This window comes from Delphinus delphis, chromosome 4, assembly GCF_949987515.2.
Source record: "Delphinus delphis chromosome 4, mDelDel1.2, whole genome shotgun sequence".
NCBI lineage: Eukaryota > Metazoa > Chordata > Mammalia > Artiodactyla > Delphinidae > Delphinus > Delphinus delphis.
The window spans coordinates 5,295,574-5,310,431 of record NC_082686.1 but is presented as its reverse complement, the minus strand read 5'-3'; the positions used below and the strand labels follow the sequence as shown (position 1 = coordinate 5,310,431).

At 47.6% G+C, this 14,858-nt stretch overlaps 1 protein-coding gene across 1 annotated transcript in view; it reads right to left on the bottom strand.

Moving 5' to 3' along the window:
* DSCAM (DS cell adhesion molecule) overlaps positions 1-14,858 on the bottom strand; it is a gene marked incomplete at its 5' end in the record, with an annotated part of 743,491 nt that overhangs the window by 137,948 nt on the left and 590,685 nt on the right. The window contains 4 exons of the mRNA XM_060009865.1: positions 3,047-3,214; positions 12,113-12,241; positions 12,851-12,947; positions 13,957-14,153. Of these exons, the coding sequence (XP_059865848.1) occupies positions 3,047-3,214; positions 12,113-12,241; positions 12,851-12,947; positions 13,957-14,153 (591 nt within the window). The remainder of the gene's footprint in view (positions 1-3,046; positions 3,215-12,112; positions 12,242-12,850; positions 12,948-13,956; positions 14,154-14,858) is intronic.

The window sequence follows — 14,858 nt, the reverse complement described above, 5'->3', positions numbered from 1 at the left end:
AAGAGTAGATGAGGGGCTGTGGTGCTGCCAGAAGCCAGCACCCAGGTGAAACCCCAAAGGCCAGTCCAGGGTCCAAGCAGGGGGCTCTGCATCTGTCTGTCTGCAGAGATGCCTGGGAGTGGGCTGCACACTGGTGACCAGTGACCAGGAGCGGCTTTTCACCTGGCCTCCCGGCTGGAGAGAGAAGCGCTGCCATGGCAACTGCCAGCTTCAGGGAGATCACAGAGGAAATGACAGAATAAGCAACAGCAGCTGCATTGGTCATGGCGATGGGAAAAGCAGCACAAAATGCACCACCGGAAAAACATCGCTGCCTTGAGAAGGTTGTGGAGATGGGCAGAGTCGGAAAAGTGGCTAAAAGGAAGGAGAAGGCTCAGCCCTGAGCCCAAATTTTCATTTCGGGGCAGCTTATTCTCCCTAAATCCCCAGCATGATGAAATTCCAGGAAATTAGTGTGTTGTTTACATAAATATTTAAATAAGATTCTATTTTTGCAGGAGCCTATTAACACTCATTTCCTACTTATTTCTGAGCAATGCAATGTACTTTCAGAGACTGGGATTTTTTTTTCAATTATCCAACATGTTTGCGGCGAAGAGGAGAAAGGCATCATTATGTGCATTTTGCTGATGAGAAATCACGCAGTTTCCAAGGGTTAAAAGTGGCTCGCCCTCAGACTGGAGCATAACGCTACCCTATCTCCCATCCTTGAAAACAATTTTCAAGAACTGATGTGTTCTAGAGTTGAGAAATGAATACTCATCTGCAGTTCAGGAAAAAGAGTAATCATTAACCTACTTCCTTGAGGACCATGTTGATTGTGCACAGCAAAGGGATTATATTTTTGCATTTGCTGTGATCCAGCAATCCTACTTCTTGGAATTTAACATAAAAAATAATGTTGCAAATGGGAAAAGATATATCACAAGGATGTTTATCACACTAGTATTTATGATAACGAGAAATTGAAGAGAAATGCAAATCAAAACTGCAGTGAGGTACCACCTCACCTCAGCCAGAATGGCCACCATCCAAAAGTCTACAAACAATAAATGCTGGAGAGAGTGTGGAGAAAAGGGAACCCTCCTACAGTGTTGGTGGGAATGTAAACTGGTGCAGTTACTATGGAGAACAGTATGGAGGTTCCTCAAAATAACTAAAAATAGAGCTACCATATGATCCAGCAATCCCACTCCTGGGAATATATCTGGAAAAGATGAAAACTCTAATTCGAAAAGATACACCCCGATATTCATAGCAGCACTATTCACAATAGCCAAGACATGGAACCAACCTAAATGTCCATCGACAGATGAATGGATAAAAAAGATGTGGTACATATGCACAATGGAATATTACTCAGCCATAGAAAAGAATGAAATAATGCCATTTGCAGCAACTTGGATGGACCTAGAGATTATCATACTAAGTGAAGTAAGTCAGACAGAGACAAATATGATATGATATCACTTATACGTGGAATCTAAAAAATGATACACATGAATTTATTTACAAAACAGGAACAGACACACAGACATAGAAAACAAACTTATGGCTACCAAAAAGGAAAGAGGGGGAGAGATAAATTAGGAGTTTGGGATTAACAGATACATACTACTGTACGTAAAACAGATAAGCAATAAGGACCTACTGTATAGCACAGGGCACTATTATCAATATCTTGTCATAAATTATAATGGAAAAGAATCTGAAAGAGAATATGTATATATATATATATATACACACACACACACACACACACATATGTATAACTGAATCACTTTGCTGTACACCTGAAACTAACACAACATTGTACATCAACTATACTTCAATTAAAAAATAAACAACTGACATACCTAAAAACGTGGGGTTTGCTAAAGAAATGGTGGAAGGTAGAATTACATATTGTAGGAAAGTCCTCAAGAGATACAGAAGAGTGACATCTATGCAAAGTGCCATTAATGAAGGTAACAGAGAAGCAGGTGGTGGGAAGGGAGTCAAGAACAACCCCCGTTGAAAGATGCAGCGACCTCTTGTGGAAGCTTAGACATTTGGGGGTGATCCCCCTACTCGTGGTGATTTTGGAACTAGGGGTCTGAGACCAAGCTTCCACCTTCCCTGCAGCAATAGGGACTAGCTGGTTAGCTCTGACTGGGGGCAGGAAAAGAAAAGCTAGACACTCTTTTGCCCCCAAAGGATGAGCCAGGCCATGGTTCCTTACCTTTCCTTCCCCAGAGAAGCCCTAGGGCAGCTTGCATCCTCCTGTCCTGCCAGGAGATGGGTTGGCAGGCAGCGTGCACTGCCACTCCCTAATTGCTCAGTCCTCTGCGAACAGGTTATTGCCACCCCCGGCAACCATGAGTGAACCTCCCTGTTGAAGGGTGTGGGTCCCTGTGTGTCCGTGTGTGCATGTGTGGGTGAGCATGCACGCGTGCGTGTGTGATGAATAATTTAGTGTGTGATATCCACATATTCATAGGTAGCGCCAGGTGGTAGGATTGTGTGAGCTGTTCTGTCTTCAAAAAGCCTATCTCTACCTTCCATGTCTTCAACACAATAAGAAATACTTTGTAATGGGAAAAAAGTGCGATACTCTTGATGACAGAGATAGTGATATTTCTAGTTAGTCAAATAACCTGTGCCTCCGTCTCCCCCCTCCCCACCCAGAGAATATTCTTGCCATTTCCTAGTTAAGGGACCCCCCGTCCCCTGACTGCACAGCCACCTGAGCAAGACACAGGCTCACGGCTCTCCTGCCCATCTGGATTCCACGCAACCAGACAAAGGGATTGTAAGAACAGCGTGGTTCTTTAAATCTCACCAGCTTGTTAGCCTCATAGGGCTTTCTTTTAAGTCTTAGGTGTGAGAACCTTGACCTAGGTCCTGTTTGAAGAGCACTGCCTTCAAAGTAGGCGGCAGAGAGCCGTCTGTGTTTTTGATGGGGCGCAGAGCTATGGAGAGCAGTCATCAAAGCTGTGACCCTGCATTAACCACCTGAGTCCCGCGGGCCAGCTCCCACCTCTGGGCCCCCGCCGGTCAGACATACCTGCCTCGTCCGCGGTGATGGACAGCTCGTTGCTGGGCTCACTCTTGCCAATCCGGTTCTTGGCGTACATTCGGATGCTGTAGGTGGAGGAAGGGTGGATGTCAATGATGGTGGCCGAGTTCAGCTGAGGGGAAACATCTTTGGTTCTCTGAGCAGAATCCCAGGAGTCTTTGGGGTTTTGTTTTTCAAAAAAGAAGAGATAGAGATGTGAGTTTTTTCCCTCTGCCTTTGAAAGTTCCCAAGTAGGAATTTAAAAAAAAAAAAACAAAAAAGGAAGAAGAAAAGAAAAAAAAGTGACAACTCAAAGTGAATTCTTAATGCAATGCTGCCAGTGTTCCCACAGGCTGGCCGTCAGAGGGGGTGTGACACCACACACCCGTTACCCACACTGAGGGGGACGGAGGCTGTGGGCAGCTGGGTCCAGGGAGTTTTGTCCAAGGCAACACAACAGACCTCCTAGCAGAAATCGCAGAGGAAAATAGAAGTGGGGGGAGCTCATGCCAGTAAAGTGAAAAACAGCTACTTTCAAGCACTCATTGTACAAGATAATAAAAGAAAGCACAGCTGGGACAACCTTCCACCCAAAAGAAAAAAAAATCCCTGGTTCTAAAAGGTATTTGAAAGCCAGCAAAGCCTTTAGCCACGTCAGACCCCTTGTTCTCCAAAAGGAGAGTGGTAAAAATGAAACACATAAAAATACATAAAAACTCATCTCACTCACTCTCCAGCATGAATACTGGTTATCAAATGTACTTCTCAATTCTAATTTTTGAAATCATTTTGTCTCCAATCCTTTATTGTAGGAATTATTTTTCAACCACAGCTAATTTGAAAGGCAGCATATGCCTCATACAAAGAGTTATCATTAAATCCATGACAGTGGTGCACCTGCTGGCTTTAGAGCTTCAACCCGTGATGAGCACGTCAACAAGTGGTTCTTATTTCAGAAAGAGTTTGGGCAGGTGCTGCTCAGGGGTGGGGGTCAAGATATGATGTTGGGTGTGGAAGAACCAAGATGCCCCTGAGATGGTGGCAGAGAGGATGTTTGTATACTCTCACCCTCCCACCCCACCCCAGGATCCCCTTGCACTTGCTCCCCTGTGCTCATCACACTTGTAAGAATTTCACTGAGAGTCTGTGTTCCCTCTTGGATTCTAAGTCCCATGAGGGCATGGTCCACGCTGGCCATGTTCACTGCTGCATCCCCAGTGCTCACACAGAGCCCGACAAATAATAAACGCATGTTTCATAGATGAATAAATAAATGGCAAACATACAGACCTCTGGGCCCTCGGAATGACTCCACTCCCTTTCCACATTAATGATGACCATGGAAGTTCAGAGGGCTGCTCTGTCCAAAGGTCATCATAAGGGCAAGAGTTTGTCTGGACTTGCAGAAGGAATACGTAGCTTCAGGTATGACTTTGAGTGCTCTCACGTAACAGGGAATGGAGCCTAATGGAAACTAACAACTAGTATTCCAACTAAAAGCAAAAGTACCATTTGAGTCCAGAAGACTGAAGATGGAAGAACGTTGACATAAGAAGAGAAGATGCTGCAGAATAACGAACGGTGGAAGAACAGAAGGATAGGATTCAATAGAGGACACATGACAGGAGGAAATTCCATACCAATGGAATCTCGTATAAATAGGAGTCTTGTCCCACAAAGAGAAAGCCAGGCCTTCTGGAGAAGACGCTTGAGACAACAGAGAGGAACCCCAGACTGCAAGATGCAGAGACAGTTGCTCACCAGCCCCAGGAGGAACCTGACACTTGCAGGCGTTGACGGTTCTGCCCAGGCCATTATGGAGGCTTCTGCAACTGACTGAGCTATGGAGACGGGCCATCCTCCCCAAGGGCGTGTCTGCGACGTGGCTGAGAGCCTGCAGAGAGGTAGTGATGGCTACCGCCCACCTCGTCCTCCTGCCAAGGAAGTCGTGTGAATAGCCTGTGGGGAGTGACCAAGGCAGGGGTCTCAGGCAGGAAGTGAGTGGTCCTTGGAGAACAGGCTCTGTTTTCAGCTTCTTTTCTTGCAATGGTTAGACTTTGAAAGAAAAAGTTGATGCCCATGATCACGACTCACGACTGAAGGGTAGATCGTTTGGCTAAAGATGAAAAGGTTGAGAAAGAGAAAGAATGGGTTATCCCGAAGTGTTTAAAAGTAACTGAATGAAGAAGAAGAAAGCCTAGTTAAATCTCCAAACACACTCTAGCAAGTGATATGGCATCAAAAGAAGAATACAAACAGGGCACTGGCTACCCAGGAGAAGAGCCTGGAAAGGGACTAAAAAATGCTACATCTGATCTCAGATGCTGACGTGCAAACGGGCAGGTCACAGATTAGGAACGAAGTGTGCTTGAGAATACAACACCGGACATTAGAAACAGTCCCAGCGAGATCCTGACACTTGGGAAAATGAAACTGCAGATTGAGATACGAATAAAACTATCAAGAATACACCGTAGGTGAAGTAAAGAAACTTCTTAGGACGAGGAAGTCGCAAGCAGAAAGGCAACGCCTGGACATCCGAGAGCTGGAGGGTGCAAGCACGGACGGGGAGAGCAGGGCGAGGAATACGATGGTTGTGAGGACTGACTACAGGTCTCCTTACCCAGTGAAGGAAGGGGAGGGTGGTTTCTAGACACAGCGAGCACATGTAGCATTGAGGAAGGTTTATAAGTCACACGAAGAAGATCGTTTACTGAGCGTCTTTACCGCGGTGTGGGCTGGGTTAAAGGGACTCGCAGGGGATGCTGAGGTTCCCGGCACCTAGTAAGAGTGGTGAGCATCTCCCTATCGGGGCCAGGAGGGCCAAAGGAGAGGAACAGAGTTTCTGGGGTGTAGACAGGGCTGAGACCTCAGAACAGGGCCCCTGACGGAAGCTGTACACACAGAACAGTGCTTCCGCAGGATCCTTCTGAGTCGTCCTCTGTGTCCGCCACTGTGCCCCCCAACTGCGAGTCAGAGGGAAGGGGAATCTGAGCTGTGAGCCACGGAGCTCAGCCTTGGGGAGAAGAGCAGACGCTGGGTTTGTGTCGGAAGTCAAGGCAGCGGTCGGAGAAAAGCCAGCAGCAGAGGGAACTCAGGCGCTGGTGTAGCATCTGCTCTCTGGGCGCTGCTCTAGGCATTTTACAAAGGTGACTTCTGCAGTTCCCAAATCTGTGGGTACATCAGAGACGCCTCAGTGCTTTCTGACAACTGTGCTTTCAGACACACGCAATCAGAATCTCTGGGGGGTGGTGCCCCCCAAGTCCGTGCTTTAAAAAACCTCTCTCTCTGGGTCATTCTGATGCACAGCTAGCATTTGGACAGACTGCTTTATTCGACTGGGTTCTTACAGCATTCTGGTGAAGTAGGGGTTTTTATTTTCATTGTGAAGGTCAAGAAACTCGGACCCTGTTATCGAGCTGGTGAGAAGTGGGGCTGGGATTTGACCTCAGCCGTGTTTTTCCCACGTTCTAGGCCGTCTTCCCGCAGCACACAACCTTCACATAGTCTCTGCAGGATGCCTGATGGATAAGACTGGATTTCAACTTTCCAGGTATCTGCCGGAAGTCTCATGTACTTAGATGAAAACCTCTGACGAACTTTTAACTTGGCTTCCTGGCAAGGAGGATCAATGCAGAGAGCTGGGTCAAGTGCAAGGGAGGGGAACTTTGCCAAGAATTATTGTAAGTCCTCTGCGTTTGTAGGAGCTAAGGGTGGGAGAGCTGTGCACGGTCAGATTCGTCCCTTGGTTTAGAGAGGAGATGTCAGAAGCATCTGATGAAAAAGTAGGTAGGATTCCATGATGTGCTCTGGAGAGACCAGTGGTGAAAAGGATGAGGAAGCTCAGAATGGCCTCCCTGCCTCTGAAATCCCAATTATCCCCCATGGGAAGGACTGGGGGAGCCCCCAGGAGCGGTGTGGTTGTACTGGGTGCTCGCTGGTGAACCCAGCTTGGGCATCAGACAGCCCGAGTCAGGAGGATGGGCAGATCGTCAAGGACAAATGTAAGAGGGTGAACTTGATCTGCAGAAGGGTCGTTAGAGGCCTGAAAGAGTGAGGGTGGCCCAAAGTTTGAGAGACAAAATTATACAAAAGAAGTGCAGTGAAGAGGCAGCTCAGAGAAGGATGAGACCTGCGGTGCTGGGCAAGAGAAGGGAGGCATCGGGACCCAGGGGAAGCCGCTTCTGCTTCTTGCTCTCCATGGAGAAGAAGCCTCCGTGAAATGGGGAAGGGGGCCTGAGAAAGGAGAAGGGAGGTGTGCAAAGGAGCTAGGCCCGGTCAGTGAGGCCCTGGGGAGAAGGACAGAGGCAGCCCAGAGGGGACGTGGGGACAGGCGGCCTGCCTTCCAATAGGGGAAGGAAGTAGACACACCGTACAGCATCGGCCAGCCGTGCACAGGGGGACAAGGTGCTGGAAGGGGATGGAAAGGGGTTCTTGGTGTCCATCTGGAGGAGAAGCAGTGGCCACTAGGATCTTAGTATGTGGCAGACAAAGCAACCCGTGGGATTGGGGCTCCACGGAGAAAGTTGAACATTCCAAATGAGGGAGGCGAAGGCTCCTTTGCGTCTGCGCCCGGTCAGATGACACCAGGGCTGTTGCCATGGGGCCTGATCAGAGCAAGTGGGCCAGGAGATGGTCATTGGAGATACAAGCAAAGGAACTTGGGCTGTTTTGTCTTTCTTGGCAAATGGAAAATTAAGGAGTATCATCTGTTTTCATATCCTGGAAGGGATGTCATTTGCCAAAAGGGCTTAGGCGGTGGGAAGAGGGCCATTGGCTTCAGGTGCAAGAAATGTAAGAATGTCTAATAGTCCTGGCTGGCCCGAGGCAGAATCGTGCTTTCTCCGGCTGGTGACTTTCCATTGCTGGGGTTGGTCAAGCATAGCCTGAAGGATCGCTTGCAGGGACCCACTTTGCTAGGAATGTGGTCATACATTGTGTTCTTAGCAAATTAACAAAAAGTGGAAGAAAGCAGCTTTTAGGGGGATGATTTCATTGCCTAAAACTCAGGTTGAGAGTTAACCAGTAAAAAACTGTTTCTTACAAGTCTAATATGTGTGCTGGTCACTGTAGGTGATGCAAGGACATAGCACAGGGTTCCTCAGATGTAGTACCTACCCTGAGGGGTCACTAGATCCCTCAGGGGGACAACTACTCAGCACAGGAGACAGCTATTAAATAAACAGTCACAAGGTCACCAAATGTTCCAAGGCATACAGGGTGCTCTATGAGTAGAGAAAGGGCATGCCATAAACTGGGTAGTCAGGGAAGGCTTCCTGGAGGAGGTGACATTTAAGCTGTGACTTGCAGGATCCGTTTCTATGTACTCTGCCTATAAATTGCACTCACTTAAATTATGGCTGTACTGTTTATATACCCAAAACTTATTGAGGAAGCAACTAACACATGAAAATGCTAACACTTTTCCTACAGCAGTGACTGTGATTCCTGCCTGCTACTGATCGCTCCTTCCTCCCAGGCCTTTCAAACTGAAAGTGATGGAGGTCCTGGTGCAGACCTCAGACCATGGCTACCTGTCCATGGGCTTTTCCCCAAGTACCCCCGTGGTGCTCATTCTGACCCTCAGACTGCTGGGTTCCAGAACTGCAAGAATGCCTTAGCCATGAGCTTGGCTCTGTGTGTGTGTGTGTGTGTGTGTGTACTGTGTGTGTGTGTGTGTGTGTGTGTGTGTGTGTGTGGAGTAGAAGGATGGAAATGTATCCCTTGATTCTGACCATCCCCAGCTTCACAGATAAGGAGTTTCCTGCTTTAATTCTGTACAGTCCCATCAGCTTATGCATTTGAAAATGCTGTTGGCGATAAACGTAATTCTTAGGTTTGGACTGCACGTAAATTAAATGCCACAAGTATTACTGAGCACGTCTTATGTGGCAGGCACTGTGCTAGGTGCTGGGGAAGCACTGAATCAGAGTCCCTGCATTTGGGAAACTTACAGGAGACGTGGGAGACACTGAGGATCCTGAATGGGTAGCAAGTAGTTAAACAAACACAGATGGTCCTAGAGGCCTTTTACGTGTAAGCATTTTGGTGCACACTGGAGTAATACTAAAACTGCATTTATTACACATTTGCTATGTGCCAGACGGTGAGTTGTAAATGCATTCCCTTCTCAATGAGAATTCACCAAATATCTGTGAAGTGCTGACACATGTTAGGCCTGTGCTAGGTCCAGGGGAACTGGGCAGGGCTCAGCGCATCCCAAAGAGCTCCCAGTCTGGTAGGGCTGACATGTTAATATCATCAGTCACAGCTGTCTGACCCCATTCCCCAACTAGGTCACACTGTGCAGTACCAGGGCTTAGAACTTCACATATTTTTTGATGGACCAGGTAAACCCACAACATCATAAAAATGTCAGTTCTCCGTTAAGCTAATAAACAAATTTAATGTGATCTCATTAACAATAACAAAAACATGCTTTTATGGAGCGAAACGTGTTGATCCTAGAGTTATATATGGAAAACTAAGAAAACACTGGAAAGGAAAAGTTATAAGGGTGGACTGGCCTTATTAGATATTAAGACATAAAGCCTCTGTGATTAAAATGGTCTGGTACTGGTGCATTAATAGATAAACCAATGGAGTAGAATAGAAAGTCCAGAAATAGACTCAAGTACATATGGGAAGTTAGTATGTGATAGAGGTGGCATCTGAAATCACTGGGAAAAGGTGGACCTTTTAATAAATGACGTTGGGGCAACAGAAGGCCCATTTTGGAAAAGATAAAACTAGATCCATCTCTCCCAGCATACAGAAGAGTAAACTCCAAATGGTTTGGAGATCTAAATCTTGAAAACAGAGGGAAAGAAACAACATGAAGTACTAGAAGAAAAGAGGCTGAATTATTTTATGGCCAGAGGTAGAGAACAACTTTTCTAACTTAACTCAAAACCCAGATGTAATAAAAGAAAATATTGATAAATTTGAAAAACAAATACAGAGTTAAATACGTGATCACGCATGATGACACCTGCCAGGAAAGGAAGGGGAGAGACTGTAGGAGCACATGAGAGGGAGGCCTGACCTTGAATGTGGACCAGGGATGAGTCCCTGTGGAGGTAACACGAGGAGTGGCGTCTAAGTATCAGGTGGGAGTAGCCATAGTAACTGTGTGGTCCAGGAACGGGAGGGCAGCCTTTGAGGGACCCTTGTCGCAGTGATGCTGTGGGAGCCCATCTCACAGAGGAGGATGGTTTGGGGTGGGTACAGCTGGTAAGAGACAGGGCCACAGCTGAGCCAGGACAGGCTGGGCCGCAAACCCCTTTGAGGAGCCACTGGACCGTCACCACTGGACCGTCACCGGCACCTGGAAATGACTGATGCCGTGAAGACAGGGAGGCACCGAGCTGCTCCCCTGAGAGACTGCGTGGGCACTAGCTCCCAGACACACAGTCCTTCGGTCAGTGCCCAGCCAGAGAGGCTGGTGGGGTCTGTCCCTCCCTCTGAGGACTCTGCAGAGTGTCCGCATCATGCACGTCTGTGTTTCTGCTGAGTTCTCATTGTTGCCATCAGTTTCCAGGCTGTTCTCCAAGAGAACACGCTGGTCTCACCTAAGAAGCACTTCCTTTACTTCAAGACCTGGATCTCAGAACTTCTCAATCTTGGGTTCCATCCTGACCTTATTTGCTTAGAACGAAGGCAACTCCTCCTCTCTTCCTTTGACCCTGGGCAAGCCCGTTGGTCCTGATTCCCGAAAGGTCCCTGTTGGGACCAACACTGCCCTCAGCTTGCTCAAGGGGCATCCTTCACCTCTACCTTCAGTGGACCTGCCACATTTCTAGGGGACAGTGTGACTGCAGCTGCTGTGCTCCTCTCAGGAGGCTTCCTCAGGTCCCATGTAAGCATCACCTCACTTCCAGGTCTCTGGCTGCGGCTCAGGGGAACAAGCCAAGCCATTTCACCTCCTCCGACGTCTTTTTTACGCATTTCCAGCCCGTGACTTATCACCAGCCTCAAGCACTATTGCTGCAACCTCTAGTCTTGGTTTGATACAAGTTGTTTTCATCATCATGAGTTGCTTTCCTTAAGCCCCACCCCTTAGGCTTTTTCTGGACTTGCTTCCTACTCCCGTCTCACACATTCTCCTGCTCTGCCCCTTGCCCACTCGTACTGAAACATTTCCTCCCTCCTGACCTGCCTTTCCAGCTGCCTCCAGCTTAATTTTTTACTCCAGCGTCTGCTCCAAAGATACTAAGTGGGTCACGACAGGGTGCTCTGAAGTAACGCACGGTGCCCGGAGAGTGAGAAGCAAGGTCACTTTCCTGGCCTCTGTGGCTCTGTCAACCCTTCACGTGCTGATGCTGCTAGAATTCCTCGTCTCTTTTGTGTCAAAGTCCAGACCAGGAGCCACAGCAGTGGTACCCTACCCTCGGCCTGATGGGTCCTAATGTTCCAAGTGACCTTGTCATTGTCACTTTAAGGCGATCAACAGGCAGGCCTGTCGTGGTCCTGACAGCTGTGGGTCTGTTTCATGTCCGAGCTCCCTGCGGGCCGGCCACTTGCTGGCGCAGAGGAAGCACAGGAGTGCTGGCCTACATTCGGGCCCATGGCCTGTCCCTGCACATCCAGGAGGGCCCTGCAGGGTCAGAGCCCATCTGGAGAAGACGTGGCCCTCTGCGCAAACCACCACCACTCGGCTCAGCCCACAGACACTGAACACAGCTGGTACTCAGGGATTCGGACACGAGGGAAGCAAAGGGAAGCCAGGGAGGTAGAAAAAATAATGACAGGGGCCAGGTCGGGTCGGCAGCAGCCCATGCGGCCATCGGTGGTGACAGTGCCAAAGTAGCCACAGGGAGCAATCACATAGAGGTCCTGCTGGTTCAAAGAGAAAAGAGGCAGGGCTGACCCAACAAAGCCATCTCAACAGAAAACCATTCCCACCCCAGGAAATGTGGGTGTACTTCGTGCAAGGAAAGAGACAAACTGGTAAAAAGAGCCCCCTCTGAGTTTCCCAGAGTCCAGGTTTTTCTTACAGGTAAAATCCATTAGAAAGGCAAAAAATAAAAGGGCTTTCTGAAGTGGAAATGAAGTCGGAGGAAATCAAGGACTTACCTGATTTATTTTTGCATTCAATGTCATAGCCCGTGATGGGGCTGTTTCCATCAAATCCCATGGTCCACCTGAGGGTGATTGTACGTGCCTTCACATCTTTGATCTCAATTTCAGGAGGGTCTGGAGGCTCTGTGCAGTCAACAGGAAACCCGGGATCAGTTCAGATATTGTTCAGGCACAGACGCTAGTGGAAAAGCTGAGGGTGACTCACAAAAGCTTTGTCAGCATTTGACATGGGCAGACGATTTTTTTACCTGGAAGTATTTTTTTTCCCCAATCCCTTTTGAGGATGGAAAATTTTCACTTTTCAAATCTGCCAGTTTTCACAGCACTTGTAAAGCTGGACCAAACATGGGAGATTTCAGTGTCACTCTTCTGGTCTGGCTTGGGATCTATTAACTCAAAAACTATTTTGGCCCCAGATATTAAACTTTCATTCGGATCGTCTAGTATAAGGATCCCTAAAATTGAGCAAGAAAGGCACACTATCAGGGCTGCCCAGTCATCCAAACCCAATTCCTTTACAAACTTTGTTCCCTGTGTTTTGGGGCTGCATCTTGACATAATCATGAGACCTGCAAAATGGTGCTTTAGCGCCCACTTTGTACAGATTCAAAATTTTCCGAGGACTTGGAAGTGTGACACGTCAAGCTGAGGCCACACGGGTTCCCAAGCCTGGGCACACACTTACTGTCCTGAAACAGCCGTGTTTCTCCCCCTAGGCTATGTCCATCCTACCTTGCACTGTGAGCTGAATTATTCCACGGTCCTCCCCATAAGAATTGATAGCGTGACAGGAGAAGAAGCCAGAATCTTCTCTTACCGTTGGCAAAATCTATGCGTAAAGCAGAGAGAAATCCGTCTTACCCAGTAGAACGGAGCGAGGGAACAACTCAAGGGCTTTTGGCTGTAAAACGCTTCTCTCCACTCTCACCCTCCTCTCAGCCCCAAGCACACACATGTACACACTCACAAACACACACACACACACACACACACACACACAGGGACACACAATCCTGAGAGCAAATTATTTCAGCACAATTGTAAATGTGCAGATGGATAGAGGCAATGTAGACGTTCCACGTCAGCTGCCAGCTTGTGAAATTGGATGTGTAATTTAACGTAGGATGCACGGTCAGGTTGATATATATTCCCCATATACTTTTTTTTTTTTAATCTCATAGTGGATTTTTAAAGCATTCAAAGCAGCCCTGCCTGAAAAAACAGATCTATAAACACCGCAATAAAGGTTTGGTCTCCCAGGACTCCAGGATTGGACCCTGGGAGTGAATCAATATTAGCGTTTCAAACACAGGACTTTTTCTTTCCATGTGTGTCCTACAGCATCGTTTCTCCCCCATATTAAAAGAATCACCCAGCTAACTGCCAGTGGTGCTGAAAGTTCTAAGAGACTGCAGTACTTTTTTATGTTGGGTTTTCCCCCAAGAATCAAAATATTTTCCTTCTAATATTTTTTGTCCAAGAACCCATCTAATTTTTCTTTTTACAGGAAGTTAAAACATGTGCGCAACATACGCTGTCATTCCGCCAGGATTAACTGTCATTAAAAGACTCGGTTTCTCTCTTTCTTTTTATTATTATGGTTGGGTTCCCTGCCATGTTCCCAATAATTTTACTCTTAACAATTTTACGTATGATAAGGCACTATTTTGGCAGGCTACTCAGCAATCCCATTATGGGAAGGGGGAGAGACAGTGCTTCGTAGATGTTTCAAAAGCTGATTTGCTATTGGCTACCCACATGCACCGACTTATGTGAAAAGACAGGCTTATTCTGCCCATGAAGGTAGCTTCTCATCTGCCATGTTTGTCATGTTTTACCTGCAGAGTGGAAATCACCTCCTCTCCCAGCTCCTTGACGGACACGAGATAGCGGGCCATTTCGGGGTTAATGATTCTGTCCTCCTTCTCCCAGCGGACTATGATAGGCTTCTCGCCATGGGCCGTGCAGCTCATTTCCTTCTTCTGACCCTGAGTGGCCAGGGTGGTGTTTGGATAGGACGTAATCATCGCAGGAACTGAAAACCCAAAAACGACACAACTTACTCGGCAAAGCAGGGTTCTCGGCTTCCCCCACCTTAACACGCAGCTCAGTTTTTTTTTGCTTTCTGGCTGTACTGCGCGGCTTGTGGGATCTTAGTTCCCTGACCAGGGAGCATGGAACCCGGGCCCCTGGCAGTGGAAGCGCAGAATCCTAACCACTGGATCTCCAGAGAATTCCCGAGGAGGTGTTTCTTTGAAATAAAATGCATTCAGGAAACTGCTGATCAAGAATCATGATCAAGATAGTTGGAAGGTGGCAGAAAAATGAAACTGGACTAAATGAGCCTTAAGCAGAAATTGCCCTGTGGTTTCATACTCGTGCAGTGTTGCTCTCTTCCAATCCCTGTGGATGGCAGACCCACATCCCCTAGAACACACAGGACAATGATGTGACTTGCTTATCGGATGGGAAAGGGGGCTTCCATTGAGAATTACACGCCTTCTGTAATCTCCTACAGTTCTAACTCTCCTTGTCAGCTATGGGAACGAAACCTTGCTAGTCAACTGAGATGGAGCCCTGGCTGTTGCTAACCAATCCCTGAAGTGACCTCTCGACATCCCATCCCACGGCTGGCACAAACTTTTACAGTCCTGTGGAAACCTTGGACCTATCCTTCTCCCATCGTTTATAGCAGGGAATCTCATCCCGATGCATTGAGAGAACAGGAACCTTTATTTGT